This window comes from Scomber japonicus, chromosome 22, assembly GCF_027409825.1.
Source record: "Scomber japonicus isolate fScoJap1 chromosome 22, fScoJap1.pri, whole genome shotgun sequence".
NCBI classification, from domain to species: Eukaryota; Metazoa; Chordata; class Actinopteri; order Scombriformes; family Scombridae; genus Scomber; species Scomber japonicus.
In genome coordinates, this window is record NC_070599.1 from 5,167,671 (window position 1) to 5,183,463 (window position 15,793).

At 38.4% G+C, this 15,793-nt stretch overlaps 1 protein-coding gene across 1 annotated transcript in view; it reads right to left on the minus strand.

The window, feature by feature from the left end:
- Positions 1-15,793, minus strand: part of camk2d1 (calcium/calmodulin-dependent protein kinase (CaM kinase) II delta 1) — a 90,787-nt gene that overhangs the window by 2,636 nt on the left and 72,358 nt on the right. The window contains exons 14-16 of the mRNA XM_053343840.1: positions 9,532-9,580; positions 1,383-1,458; positions 1,183-1,277 (exon numbers count right to left, since the gene is read on the minus strand). Coding sequence (XP_053199815.1) covers positions 1,183-1,277; positions 1,383-1,458; positions 9,532-9,580 — 220 coding nt within the window. The remainder of the gene's footprint in view (positions 1-1,182; positions 1,278-1,382; positions 1,459-9,531; positions 9,581-15,793) is intronic.

Sequence of the window (15,793 nt, forward strand, 5' to 3'; positions counted from 1 at the left end):
AGGTGAGGAGGAGGTGGAGCAAGATTGATTTTTGTATTTGATCCAGAATAAAAAGTGTAACATGAGACATACGAGTTGTTCCTTTATTCACTGCTTCTGGTAGTTAGCATTTAAAACAAATACAATAAAAGCATGATGTAAATGGTTTATCTGCACCAAGGACATTATATTACAACTGAGAGTTTGTTCAGTAGTCAGCAGAAAATATCAATAGTAATTATTATTATTACTAATAGTAAGAAAGATGAACTATTAATGCTTAATATTTACATTTTAATCAATTCATTACTTTGCTTTTGATTGTATTTGTGGACAGCTGTTAAGTTTAGACAAACTCAACACTACAGATGTTTCAAATTAAAAGCCTCCTGCAAAATGTTGCATTGTTCATTTTTGAAACCTGTTTGCCTCTTTCCTTTGAATTACTGAATGTTCTCAAATGAAAACAAGCTGGCACATGTATGTCATCACATCTACACATTACTGATTTCTAAACATTGTCTACCGTTGAAATAACTCATTTAGAGGATTGTTTTGGTTTATTCATTAGTCAAACATTATTATTACTGATAGAAGAATGATTAACTATTAATGGCTGATTACATTTTTATTCAATTACTCATTTGATTGTTTTGTGGACAGCTGTTAAATTGTTACGAGAAAAACTCAATACTACACAGATGTTTCAAATTAAAAGCCTCCTGGAAAATGTTGCATTATTGCTTATTTTAATGGCTAATATTTACATTTTTCTTCAATAATTATTCTTCATTTGATTGTATTTGGCAGTTTTTTAGGCAGCTGTTAAGTTTAGAGAAACTCAACACTACACAGATGTTTCAAATCAAAAGTCTTAGAATCTCTAGTCCAGTATCTACTTCAGAAATTGTACTGATTATTTGGAAAATGGAAAATAAAATGAAACCTTGTTTAAAAAACATATGACCTCTTATAGAATCTAACCATGTAAGCAGTTTGTTTGAGTTTTTCAATGCTGTAAACTAAATAAATACATTTCCATTCAGCCTCGCTGTGTTGGACGAGACCTGGACCTTAAACTATCTGCAGGCCTTGAATTCTATTTGCTTTTCTTCATTTAGGTCAGCTGACCCTTTGACTTGGCTGCTTCAGCTTTGAATGGTTTTATTCTTCTATCAGTCACAATCTAAAGAAAATCTTTACCATTCTCAAAGTAGAAGCGGTGGAAGTCGGTGCCCTCCACCAAGTTGCCCAAAGCCTCGGGCTCAAAGGATGTGAGGCCAGGATCACAGATCTTCCTGTAACAGTTCAACAAAAAGAGCCCTTTTTATTTCAGGAATGTTTGAACACTTGCAGATTGAGCTCTGTCAGATGTTTGATAGAATAAAAGAGTTTAAACTGACGTGTAGGCCTCAAAGTCTCCGTTGTTGATGGCCTCGATCAGCTGCTCCGTCACTTTGATGATCTCCTGCTTACGAGCTGAGAGACACACAGACACAGCTAGTGTCAGGTTTACATATCTAACCTCTGATAGAATGAATAAGAGTGGACACGTGGAACATGACGACAACACGAATCCAAAAATCACAACATCAGGATGTTCAGGGACTCACATCAGTGTCAAAAAGACGAGTAAAATACAGCATGACGTAAAGATGAGTGAAGGAAACACTGGAACAGTTCAACACATGAACATCAACATTACCTTTCATGCTAAGTAGGTGAGCTAGGAAACAATGAATGCAAAAGAATAAGTGCTGTTGTTGCGCTTGTGCTGTAAATACTGTACAGCTACTACTGACAGATACAGAGATACACGATGGAGAGGTTTCATCACACACACACACACACACACACACACACACACACTTTTACCTTCATCAGCCGCGGTTCCACTGCTGTTCCCCGCTAACTGAACACTTACAAGACAGCTGATCCTCTCCAGCGACATTACAACAAATACTAATCCAGCTGCTGAGAGGTGAAACATGTTCACTGCTACACGTACTGCACAGTATAGAGTAGCAGGAGGACACACTGACAAGATCACGACCACAATGCCCTCCTCTGATTGGCTGGTTTTGCAGAAAGCCTGACGCAGCTAAAATAACTATTAGTCTAAAAATGTCCTTTTGCACTGGGGATGGACTTTACTTTGCAAATAGCAAACTGCACTGACTGTAGAGACGTTCTACTTGTGGTGAGGATGAAACGTGCCTTTACAAACCAGACACTGTCTGACCTGGTTTACATTTTTAACCAACATTCACACATCCTGTATCCTCTCTACTCAAACTAAAAATGTATAAAGCACATTTAAGATCAGGAGTTGACCAAAGTGCTGAACAATCAAAAATATAAAATCAATATGGCAAAAAATAGAAACAAAAGAAACTTTCATGTATCACATTTCCTTAAATCGATCATCAGGAAAATTAACGATCAATAATCAATGAATCGTCTTTTTTTAATCTTAGAAGTCCCATGAAAATACAGCATAGAGGAAAAACTCTATGGAATCTGTATTCCAAAAACTTACAGTCCAACAATCCTCTTAGACAAGGTAGTGCAAGTTCAACTGTTTACTTAAACACTCTTCTTATTACAAGTATTCCTTTACAATTATATAATTAGTCTCTAGAACTAATCTTGAATTGTAAATGTATTTTACATCTATAGATATCTTATCTGAGCGGCTGGTTGATCCTTTGCTAATGTTTCAGAGAGCAGACTGTTTGTTACATTCTCAACCACACTATACTATGATCTGCTGTTATCTCAATCCCCCCATTCAAACATCTGGTTGTGATCTAGTAACTGTAAAGAGCATAGCATATGATTCCATATTTATTTTACCTGATAATGAGCTCATTATGCTAATGACACAAACATGCACATTTTAGCAACCAAGTTGAATTGCAGGAGTGGAAGTAGTATTTGGGTGGAGTAAACATGTAAAACTACAGTTCTAGAAATGCGATCCTGAAACTGCAGCCTCCAGTATTGTGGGGATTATAGCATAGTAGAGTCTCACACTACTCAACACAATCTATTTGACACCACTGTTAAATTGATTAAAATTTCACATTTCAAATTCTTAACGATCAATTATGGATCAGTGATTTATTTTAATTACAAGGAATTAAAATCCACCTGAACAAATCAAAGATCAAATGTGCAGTGTGACAGAAAGATTCAAAAGTGAATCACTATCTAACCCTCACAAACAGCAGAGACATGGACTCTTCACCCCACTGTATTTACTGTGTACCTGCTGTACACAATATAACAGATAACAAATGTGCTGGATTCAATTTCTACGTAGTCAAACTAAGACTTTTTTTGGTGTACTATTTCAACAGTACGTAACACTAAATTCTTCTAAACCTTTACTGACAGAAACACCTGCATTCAGCACAGTTACAGTAGCTTACAAGTGCTACTCTGTGGGAACATATCTAGACTTCAGAAACCATAGAAACACACCTCACTTCTTGCTGTTGACTCATTTTTGGAGTGTTACTCTGACACCAAGTGACAAGAGAAGAAACATAACCCTGCTTCAAAAGTTACTCTACATTCCAGCCTGGATTATGTGTCATTTATTCAACCAGGCAAAACAGGTTTTGGGGTTTTGGGGGTTTTGACCGTACTGAACAGCCTGTTGGTGTTCACTGTTCCTCTCATTCCAATGAATCAGTGTGAGTCAATATGAGCAGCTCGCCTCCTGCTGCTGTCAGCGTCTGCACAGAGGAAATATGCCTTCTGAGCTTCTGTCAGATGAATAATCGTCTGTTCCTGTGGGATCTCTTATGAGAGCATGCATGCAGAGAGATGGAGGGTTGACACACACACACACACACACACACACACACACACACACACACACACACACACAGCACATGGGTACAAACATGAAGAAATCACACTGATAGGCCAGAAGAAACAAATGAGGACACACAGAACACACTTCTCATGTATTGTGCTGCTACTTTCTTATTGTGTGCACATTAGGTTGTGGTATCGTACATATTTTATACTGTTCCCAAAACAATCTCTAAGTATCTGTACCAAAAAACTGCAAGAACTTTGCCTAAATAACAAAAAAGTGTAACATCAGCAAGTTTTTGATTGAAATCAGGATCTGTTGCCCAAGAAGCAGATAAAGATTATAGATCTGATCAGACATTCAAAGCTAGATTAAAGTGCTCAACAGTTTTACAGTAAAAACAAATGTTACTGAACAGGTCAAAGTCTCAACAAGCAGGTCAGTTAAAGCCATCAGGATGGATCAATAATAAAATACCCGAGTCTGTGACACAACTCCACAGCAATTTGTAAAACCCTGCTGATACAATTCAGACTACACAAGTCGATGTGTTTATAGGACTTAGTTTAGTTTACATAAGGTGTGACTGCTTTATTGTGAAGATTATGGGTATCTTCCCCTCTTCAGGCCTCTTACAATCATTTAAATTAAACAATGAGAAGGGAAAAATCACCCATATCTGTATCAAGGGGTCACAGGTGAGCCTCATTTTAAGGGGGAATCACTTAGATTCTATCACAAAGGGTGTCATGACAGTCTTTGTCCTGTGAGAGGTGCTATAACACAACATTCCTGGACTCACATGAAGGGGATGAGGTGTGGTTCACTTTTAATACACTACGTTGGTCCCACAGAAGTCTCTTATACAAGCCTTTTTTAATCCTTAAATGAGTTTGTTTTTCCAGAGCACAGGATGTTTTTAAAACATACAATATTTGGAGCTACAATTATATTACACTTGTCTGATTCTGCAGTTTAATGCAGGTTGTAATAACTCCAAAGAGAAAAAAAGGAATAAATTCACTTTAATACATGGTATAAAAAATTAAGCAATACTCATAAGTAGTGACAAATATATATTATTGATATAATACAGAGCAAAAATGTATCTGAATATTCTATATTTTTAGGTTTTTTTAATTCAATCCCAGGGGGAGTGGATGTCATTTTGCTATTAAATATGTAGTTAGAAAAATTAGAAATCAAAATGACTTTTTCTTTTAGCAGGCAACACACTGTGCATCTGTATATTTCTACTCAAAAGTTGTGTGAGCGTTCCTATTAAAGCTCAATATCAATGTTGGTGTTGACCTGTTAGCAGCCTGCAGTGTATTAGGCTGTGACATCATCCTCCATCCCTGACCCTAGTCACACCCAGTAAATGTGCCTTTCATCCACACTGTATGAGCTCAGGCTGACCTACACTGGCTTGATGGTCACTTTCTGCTCTGTAGTCCAGCCACCATCACTGCACATCAACATCTAGTCTCACCAGTCTTACTAATTAGCAGGCGCTCTGGTATGAGAACCTTTTCAAGCATTAATCATCAGGACTGAAGTGGTCAACCTTTTCACTGAGCCTCATTAGACACTTCACTGTTAATACTTGCAGTAGTTCCATAAGTACAACTTTACTTTCCATTTGTCTTCCATCAGAGAACACTTGATCCTGTCTACATGACTATTATTGTATTGTTGTTTGAATGACAGTACCTCTCCATGGAATACTGTAAAAGGCTTGGCAGTTACTCACAGACTCTAGTTTGAATGATGTTACACTGATATGGTAAATGGACTGTACTCATAGCACTTTTCTAGTCTTTTGACCACTCAAAGCACCTTCATACACTTCACATCCATTCATACACTGATGACAGGAGCTACCACACAGGTTGCTAACCTGCTCATCAGGAGGAGGCTAACATTCACACACATTCATACACTGTTTGCGTTAACTATCTTGCCAAAGACACAACAACATGTGGACTGGAGCAGCTGGAAATTGAACTGTGATTTTCTGATTAGTGGATGAGCCGCTCTACCTCATGAACCAGAGCTGCCCCCAGTTACACTCTGACATATTCCACAGATGAGACAATGGGCCCAAACTTGTAACTTATCAAAATTATCAAAATGATCCTCTCAGACTACTATAGCAGCCTTTTTTCTTCTTTTTTGATCGTTTCGCTTGACTTCAGAATTGATCGAATCTTTCTACAATCCTGATGTGAACGCTTTCAAAAGTCATCATGAAATTGTTGGTATGACATTACTAAAAAAAGACTGAAAAGGTGTCCATTATTGTGTGTAAAAAAGCACCTAGATATAATTAGCAGCCAGGAAATTTCAAATAAACTAAAACCTATCATGTTTCATATTTTAGGACTTTTGTAATAAATTTACAGTTTTACTTCCTGCTACACTTGCTTGCACCTTCTTTCCAGCATTGAGGAAAGGGACTTACACTGGGAGTCGGTGGGGCCCATGCTGGGATGGGGCACCCCATGCTGGGGGCCAGGGCCCTGCGTGGGGGTGTGACGGATATCACAGTGGCATGTGGTGAGACGGTCAGAGAAAATGACCAGAAAGGAAGATGAGAAGAAGAGGAGCAGGCAGGCAGCGACCAGTGTCCACTGGATGTACTGGCGACACTCCTCACCACTGGGCCAATCACTAGGAAAGTACCAGCAGGAGGAGGAGGAGGAAGAGGCGGAGGAAGAGGAGCGGGAGGACGGCTGAGGAGAGGTGGAGTGGTAAGAATCTAAGTGGTTAAGGTGGTAGATGTTGGGATTGGAGGAGGGAGCGCTTGCTAAAATGGAGCAAGTGGTGCAGAGGAAGAAAAAATGAATGGATGGATTAGAGGATGGATGAATAGAAGAGTGAGGGCAGCATGAATGAAATGAAAAAAAAATGAAAACATGAAATGAAGATTACATGTAAAGCATGCAGGAAATGAAGATTTGTTCAAAGCTCTAAAATCCCCCACCAGTTGAGAACAAACAGCATATGAAAATGTTCAGAGATGAAAATATGAATATGAATAATAATGTATGACTCTTTCCTCATGTGGAAGGTTATGTTGCAAGAGCATGGGTCTAAACGGCACAGTCCAACTGTTTAAGAGACTATAATAAAATATTGATATCAATTTCTACCATAACACACATGTCTACTGTATATGGATGAATTTAGGTCATTTTAGCTCAGACTCTAAACTTTAAAAGTGCTACATGTGGCTACACCTGCATCAAAGCAGTGGAATAACCTGTTCACACAACTATATAAAGCTGATATTGTTAACGTGCTAGCAAACAGATGTCTCATATCACTTTTAGCTGACACAGGGCAAGATTAGTTTTCATTTAAAGTCGTGTTTCTAGTCATCTGGGTTTAAAATATTCACTCCCCTTTTAGCTCAGTTTTAGCCCTTTAGATGCTAAATGTGTCTATGTCCACCAGCTAGTTGCTAACTGTCAGCTGTTTGGTGCTGGGCAAGTAGTGTGCAGACAGTTCATTGTAGCTTTTTCACTGAAAACATCTGGCTGCTGCTTGGGAACAGCTTGATGAGAGTGGTGAGACTCAACCAAAACAGTTAGCTTCTTTCAGCACATTGTTTTGGTTTTACAGCTCTATGTACAGCTAAGAAGAAAAATAAATATATTGATTGGTGCAGTGGTAATTTGTCTTTGCTGTAAAATAAAAAAGCACATCACAGCCAGTTAGCAGCTAGTGAACATAGCAGAACTTTTAGTGAGTCTTTTTTGCTAGCTAAAATATTAGCTATGACAACTCAGATAGTATAGTGTGTTTTTGTTTGCTCTGGAGTTCATTTAGCCGTTAAGTGGTCAAAAATAAAGAAATTCATAAATAAAACTACTAAATACTTAATTAAAATACCTCCCTCTCCATTAAATACACCACTGTGTCCATCTTTTAGCTAAGCCACAATGAAAAGAAACAGTGACCACTGTACTAAATCCATTCACACACTACAGTAGTCCTCAGACATTAATCATTCCAAATCAGTGAAAAGCAGACCTATTCAGAAATAGGAAGTACTATAATCACAACTCCTGCACTTTTATCTTCCCACTTCCTGCCACAGATATCTTCTCAACAAAGAGCCCACTACTCAAATCACAAAAGATGTCATGATTAAAACCCTGCCCTCATTTCATAGAGATTTATAAGAATCATTGTAGGCCTGATGCTCTGATTGTGGCGATGAATACAAGACAGAGGAACAGCTCTATCATCAAGCAGTATTTCACTATCAAGTAAAAGAATAATAGAGGAAAATAACTATGACGGGAGAAATGTTGTCTTTGAAAACACGCTACTGGAAAAAAATGATCATAAGTGGAGCAGTGTAAAGCGATTTCAAAGCTTGGATGAATAAGGTTACTGGGGCATTGAGGAATGAAGACCCCCTCAAGCATGAATTACAATAGAGACATTATGAAGGGCAGTGGGATGTCTGTTAATGGCCTTGTGTATTTACAATACAACTATGAAAGCTCATATGCTGGCACACACACACACACACTCCCACATACATGCTGCAGTAAAAGATCAATGAGAATGAATGACTATACTGTACTATCTCCAGAATAAAATCACTAAAAGTACAAAGGAAAGAACGCTTTTATAATATGTTACAAACGTGTTAAGATTCAGAACTTGGGTTGACAGAATCTCTGTTCTAACAAAAAGTCGCGAGAACAATCCAAACACACCAACACACAATCACAAATCAATTCTACCCCTTAGACAATGAAATGTTTCAAATATCTTTTCTTTTTTATTATTTTTTTACCTCTTCTCTCCTCATCAAACTACAGTCTTTGAAGTGTCCATCTGCTTCTACTCAACACAATATTTCCCAACTTGAGTATTAAAGTCCCACTCCAGTCAGTGTTACTTCCTGTTTAACGGTTAATGTTCTTTCTCAAACACTGGCAATGTGTCGTGATCGTACTGATGTATTAGCCTAACCTGTTCACTTACTACAACATTAGCTATATAATGTCAGTAACAGAAATATGTCAAATCCATAGGTGAAATCTGACAATGGCTCTTTTAATGGATTATCCATCCTATCCATTTCATTTATAGAAAATTTAGTATTTTGCATTTGCAGTTGAAATTTGAATAATACAAGTGTAGCCTGGATAATCCAGACTGTCATGACAAAATATGGAGTTATATCCACTCTCCACTCCTTGCTATGCTGAGTTTGGCCTGACCTTGGCAGGTCAGAGCCCCAACGTCAAATATAAATGCTGTGCATATTCTATGTCTCTATCACTGAGTTGGCTGAAATAAACTTCAACCAATTATCAAAAACATGGAGTCAATTGAGATTAAGGGCTAGTTTTACCTCTGATCTGTTCATGGTTTAAGTATGTGGTGTTATGACAGCTACAATATGCGAAATGAAGCCATATGAAACTCAAGAAACAAAACAGGTTGAAACTGAAACACGATAATACAACATACAACACAGAACACATTCATGCAATTGACAGAAACAGCAGCACTGAAGGGTGGTTACATGGTTAACCCAAGCCTACTGATGATGTAAGTCAGATCACCCAAGTAGGAAAATCAAAAGTTAACCTTAAAGTCTTGATTTGGAAACTTCAGACTTGTTTAATGAGGTGCGTGGGAGTCATCCTGCAAACAGAAGTGTGGTTTGTCTTTGTTAGTTTGAGCATCCCTACCTCTCACATCCTCGTCCTCAATGGTAGTGTTGGCACTCTCGCTGGACTCCTGTCAAACGACAAATAAAGATCATGTAAGACTCGAGGATAACCAGCCCGACATGAAAGCACAAAGAAACTGAAGGCAAACATTTCACTTCCACTGAGATCAGTGTGCTCAGCAAACATTCCCAGCCGGTCATCTGTATCATCATTTACTTCAGTGCCTGTTACACACTAATTTGGGATCAGACTTCCAACTAAACCTTATTGTCGGCCAACAGATGGCGAGAGCAAACAGTGAAGACATTAAACTGTGATGATGAGAGACTGACTTTCTCATAGAATTAGGTTCTGGTTGGTTGGTTGATTTCCTTTTGTTAAGATGTCAGTAAAAGGTCAGAAATATAAATACAGACGACATATTCAAACATTATTCAGCCTTATTCACCACTTGGTCTTATTTTTGTTATTTTGGCTACCATTTACAGTACTGTACACAAATGAATTGCAGAGATCTGGGAACACTGTGACCTTGCAACAATGCTGCATGATTATCTTAGCTACTGGTTCCCAACCTTTTTAGCTCATGACCCTTTAAAAGCATGAAGAGATAGTTTGATTTGAATAATTTAGAGGCCTGAAAAAGGGTACAATTATCTCCTAGTCCACAAGACAAAGTACATGGAATACCACCTGAAAAAAGAAACCTATTTTGCATAGAACAAGTATGTTTTTTCTGATTTTCTCACAACCAGTCAAATTCATCTAGTGACCCTTTCCTGTGCCCAGTTTGGAAACTGGTCTAAACCGCTTTACTTGGAGGTAAAACCAGTAAGTGCCAGTGAGCATGCCTAAATTTGATAATGGCTATTTATCAGCAGAACAGCTGAATTTGTGTGTGAAAGAAAAGAAATGTAGTGAGCTGGACATTTGCAGTGTAGAAATAAACCGTCCCTAGTGCACAAATGTGTTTCTAGCTTACTGCAAACATACAGCACACATAATAAGCCCCAACCACAGTACGTGCAGTTGGTAAAAGTTGAACCAGGGATTTGCTCTGTAAACTGGAACTTGTGTTCAGAAGTGTGTAACAACTGTACTGTTTGTCTTTGATTTCTCTGTCAAGTAAGTGTGTTTGATCGTCCAACTGCTCGTGTTTCCTGCCTGTCTTCTTGCGATGTCAGTGTGTTCCCAGATCTCAGCAATTACTGTAGTAAGAACAATCTTATATTTACTGATCGAAATGATGGCCAAAGCCACAGAGAATTATCCTTTCATCTCTCTGCTACAGAAACAATATTTCATCTTGTATAACATTACTTAAACCGTGGTAAAAATCATTACTTTTGGATTAACACATATCTACTAAACAATACAAGAGAACATTGCATTGGTACAAGTGATGACTAAAGCAAGGCTTTGCACTGTTCACATGTTTCTGCACATTACTTGTACTATGCACAACACATTTCTACACCATGAGCTTACACCATCACCATGTGACCACATAAAGCAAAAGATTCAAGCATGCACATGTTCTCAAACTGTCACTTTATGGATTATACATGATAATGTAGATCCATACATGAGCATAGGAAAATCACCTAGACACATTCTGTTAAGGATTTGGCTTGGAACAGTATTGCATGGTTTTGATTCTGTTCCAACAGCATGCATAATCCCTCTGTCACACCACTGTTAAACTGACTGATGTTACAATGACAATGATAGCACATGCTTCTCAAAGGTTTAAGCAAAGGCATGTAACACTGAAGTTATTGAAGATCATACATAAGGACAACTGCAGAAGACACCAGACTAATGTTGTTAGAAACACAAAACTGTACCCACAGATGACCAAAATACATTAAGTCAAATATTGACATGCAACAATAGTAAACAGCATGCAATACCTAACCCTTAGAACCCGTAGTCCCTTGTTGAGTGTCAAGAACATCCAACAGCACATCATTAGAAGCAATATGAAGGCCTTATTCTAAGTGGCGCACGCGTCACCAGCAAGCTAATGCTTCACACTAGCATCTGTTTAGCTGTATACCTTGTTTCCATCAGCAGGGTTGTGGATAACAGTGGTTTGAGGCTCCTGATTTGAGAGGATCAACAGTAGGAAGAGAAGTTGGTGCAAAATGAAAGTGAGTTAGAAGGTAAGTTTGACAGAAAAGTATTTTAAAACGGAGTGAAGGAAGAAGGTGAAGATGAACAAACTGCTAAAAAAACAGAATCACTACACTACAGCACTATTACACAGAGATGAGGGTGGTATGGTAATGGGAGTAGTGAACAGAACACGACCCTGAACATCATGTAAAGCTAATCAAGTCTTTTACTGCAGATGATCATCAAGATTTAACCAACACCGACAAGAAGGTGACAATAAGTAACATCAAACACAGATACCATGCTAGATGATCTATTAAAAAGACTACAGGTCTGCCTTTCCTGGCAAACTGCTGAGTGCAAATGGTTTTTCTAGAGCTAAAACACCCAGGAAAGGTTTACATGACTACACAACAGGCAGGCATATGACCAATTACACACAACTTCATAAATACATCAAACAGATATCTTTATTACACCAAAAAAAAAAAAGAAAATCAACAAAATCCATGTAACAGAAAGGTAACATTGTCAGGATGGATTTCCCAGTCACAGGTTCACTACATGCTATTGCAAAACTGTTTGCTGTACACGGCTGCTCTGTTCATGGTAGCCCAGCTGACCTGGTAACATGGTTGGGCAATCTGCTGGTGAACTCTGACATAGTAATGATCATGTTTTCAGAAGTCCCTAGTCCATTTCAGGACAGTACTACTATGAGTTTGATGGTGAGCCAATCAGGCTTCTTCTATAGAAAAGCAAAGTGGGAGGAGTTATTTTTGGTGTCCAGTGTTCTGGAAGTAAAAGTCTTGTTCATTCTTTGCATCAACAATATGTATTGTGTTGTCTTGTATTGTATTAATTAGATAGACATAAAACTCTCCTGGTTGAATCATTGGTATAAAAGATGGTGATAGAAAAAAAGTTCTAAAAAGGTACAAATCTAAAACCTTGAAGGGAACATTTTGGGAAATTTTCTTTTAGTTTAATGCCTATTCAAAAGAAGAGGGGGAACAAATATACTGTCTTCACCTGCTTTAATATATACACAAAGTTTCAGTCAAAGACCTGAGGTCAAGTGAAGACAGTGTTCCTTCTTCTTCTTCTTCTTGGTACGTAGCTACTCCACCAACACACTAGTCATAAAAACTACTCAGGTATGCAAGAGGAGTGCAACTCATGAAAATATCTGGACCTGATTGATATTGTCCGGACTTCATATGTGAAAACGTCTTAAAAGTCCCAGCCCCTTAAAACAAACCAGTGTTGTCTCCATTTTGGTAGACAACAAATGCTTGAAACTAACTGTGTATTAGCCACAGTTGACATGCAATGGCCTCAGGATTGCCATTACATCCATCATCAACAACAAAAGGAAAATGTAGCCCATGTACAGCAATGTGGCAATGCAATAAAGCAATCCAGAAGTGCGTGTGGACAGCTTATGTTACACAACCACTAAAGACATTTGTGGTTCTCAAGCTTTATGGAACAAAACAGTCACCATCAACAAAGTGAGAAAGGCGTGGAGTTTAACAGAGCTGCCTAATCAGGACAGATGCCACTGAAAGTAAGGACAGATGGATAGTTAGACAGAGACAGGGTCATGCAAACAGGCAGGCGGGCAGGCAGACAGTGTACCAGAGAAGGAGTGGGGACAGGCTCTTTGGGGCTGGTGACCACATTGGCCTTGTTGTTGATCTGGAGGGACAGAGTGGACAGACAGGTAGACAGACCAGACAGGGCAGAAGTGACAAGGCTTAGTGTCCAAACAATCGGTCTTCAAGCAGCTGTTGTGGAGGGAAAAGTGGAACATTGTGCTCAAGAGTAGCTGTCAAGCATGGCGGGTGTCAGTGAGTCAGTGAGAGCTGTCCAGCAGAAGACAGCAGCACATGAACCTGTCAGTATACTGTGTGAAAGCACTTGAGTTCATAAAGGGGAGAATTCAGAAACCAAATTGGAGCATTTTTATCAAACACCTGCCTGCTCATAGAGCTACATGAAAGAGAAAGATAGTCTGGAATGAAACTAATGATTCAATTAATTGGTAGACTGCGTTCCAATTCAAATGATTCAATTACTGGACTAAAACTATGTTCCAATTCCATACAAATTTTATACTAATCGTCATAGTATACTAAATTTTTTACTTCATCGTTTTATTCTAGCTGGAAATTATACAATATGTGCTCTCAATCTGTGACTTCAGAATACCAGAATAAAACCAAGATGTTTATTACAAAAATGCAATAGTTCTTTTTTGCTTTCTGTTCTCTGGAGCTATTTCACCACCATCCACTTGTACTTTGAATTTTGTCCAGCTGTTTTGTGGGAGAATAGTCTACATCAAGAGCACACTCAAAAGTCAAGGGCCGTTTAGCCTGCATACAAACAGTTTTGAGTGCATTTTATATTGTCACTGTTCCAGTGTGAACTGCATACTCAAACCTGCTTAGCATTGGTGTGTGGTCTGGATGTGGGATGTAGCTTTACAGGCTACAGCCATGCTAACAGCTAAGTGAAGCTGTGGTTTGGCTTACCCGCTACTTTGAGCTGAATGCTAACATGCTTGCAATGACAATGTTAACATGCTGATGTTTAGCAGGTATAACGGCCACCATGTGAACAACAGTTTGTTTAACAGCGTTAGACACAAAATACAGCTAAGGCTGATAGGAATGTCATTAGTGTTGCTGGTATGTGGTCATAAAATACTGGACATACCATTCTGACTAGCTGATGGCTTTAAAGGAAATGTCATGGAAGTATGAGTGACTGAACCTATGATGTACTTGCATGTTTGTAGCCAATTTCAAGGCAATCCATCCAGTAACTGTAGAAGTATTTCAGTCACCAGAGTTGTGGACCGACTAGCCAATGTTAGCCATGCTAGCACGGCTAAAAAGATTAAACGGTTACCAAATTGATAGACTAAACGTGTGAATAGTTCTTTTCTTCAGGCCATTTTGATAAATCGTACATGCTCACACCACATTTGCTGTAACCTGGGATACTGATGCAAGCAAACATGGTCCTACTTATCCATTTATTATGTGTGCAAGCTAAACTGTATGACATCATACATGAAGTAATTTGCTCAAAACATGGCAATAAGCTGTGGGGACTCTGTTCTTTTCATTTTCAGAGAAAGATGAAACTGATAAACTGGACTGTTGATGTATGGTTGGGTCTCTGGCTGAGTCATGGTGTTCTGGGAAGAAATCATATGCAGCTGATCCTTGTTTATTTCTGGACAGATACACTCATGTTGATATGACTTGTGCTGTAGGATATTTGGTCAGGTTCACACTGGAGACAGTCAGCTAGTATCTATAACACTGTGTATCCTACTCATTAGACACACTAGCACAACATAACAGTTATCACCAAGGTTTTGGACTATCCTGTAACATGTAAAGTTCATCCTTTATCCTGGTATTTGATGTTTGAATAGAACACTTCAATGGTGAAAGGCATATAACTCTTAACTTGAGGATGTACGGCGTAAACACACACTGACAGAAGAATTCCAGTAACAGCTTCCAACAAAGCAGGAAAACGCAGGAAATGAATCAGTCTTCAAAACTCTGCTCTTCAAACAACAAAGTGGACTTCACCAGAATCTGCTATGACTCAAACACTATGGTTCTATTTTACTAAGACACAATCAAAGCTAGAGCACTATTTTGCATCTGAGTCTACTGCACAAGGAGTAGGGTCAGGATTTCATATCGTCTATTTACATTAACTAGAAACAACTTTCGGTCCTGAAAACTACTCTGTCTAGGTTTTTATGTTGGGGACACACTACATGACATCCTGTAATTGCAGTTGATTTAAAAGTTAGGGCAGAGATGGTGCTTTTTACATAGATGATCTCATGTCATCCTTTTCAGTCAAGAACAGGAACTGATTAGCAGCTTATTGTCTGAACTGTCTCTTCAAATATTTGACAGAAATATTTAAAATATACTTGGTCTAAAAGCACTGATAAAAAAAGTTGTTGAATTTCTGAAAACTCCTCACAGGTTAAAACTTCTATATCACCAGAGAGACAATACTGAGGACATTTTGGACTCATTTGTGTTTGAAAGTGTTTTTGACATGCAATGGTGTAAACAATGTTAGATGATCTGGTACTTCAAGCTTCACAAATATTTGC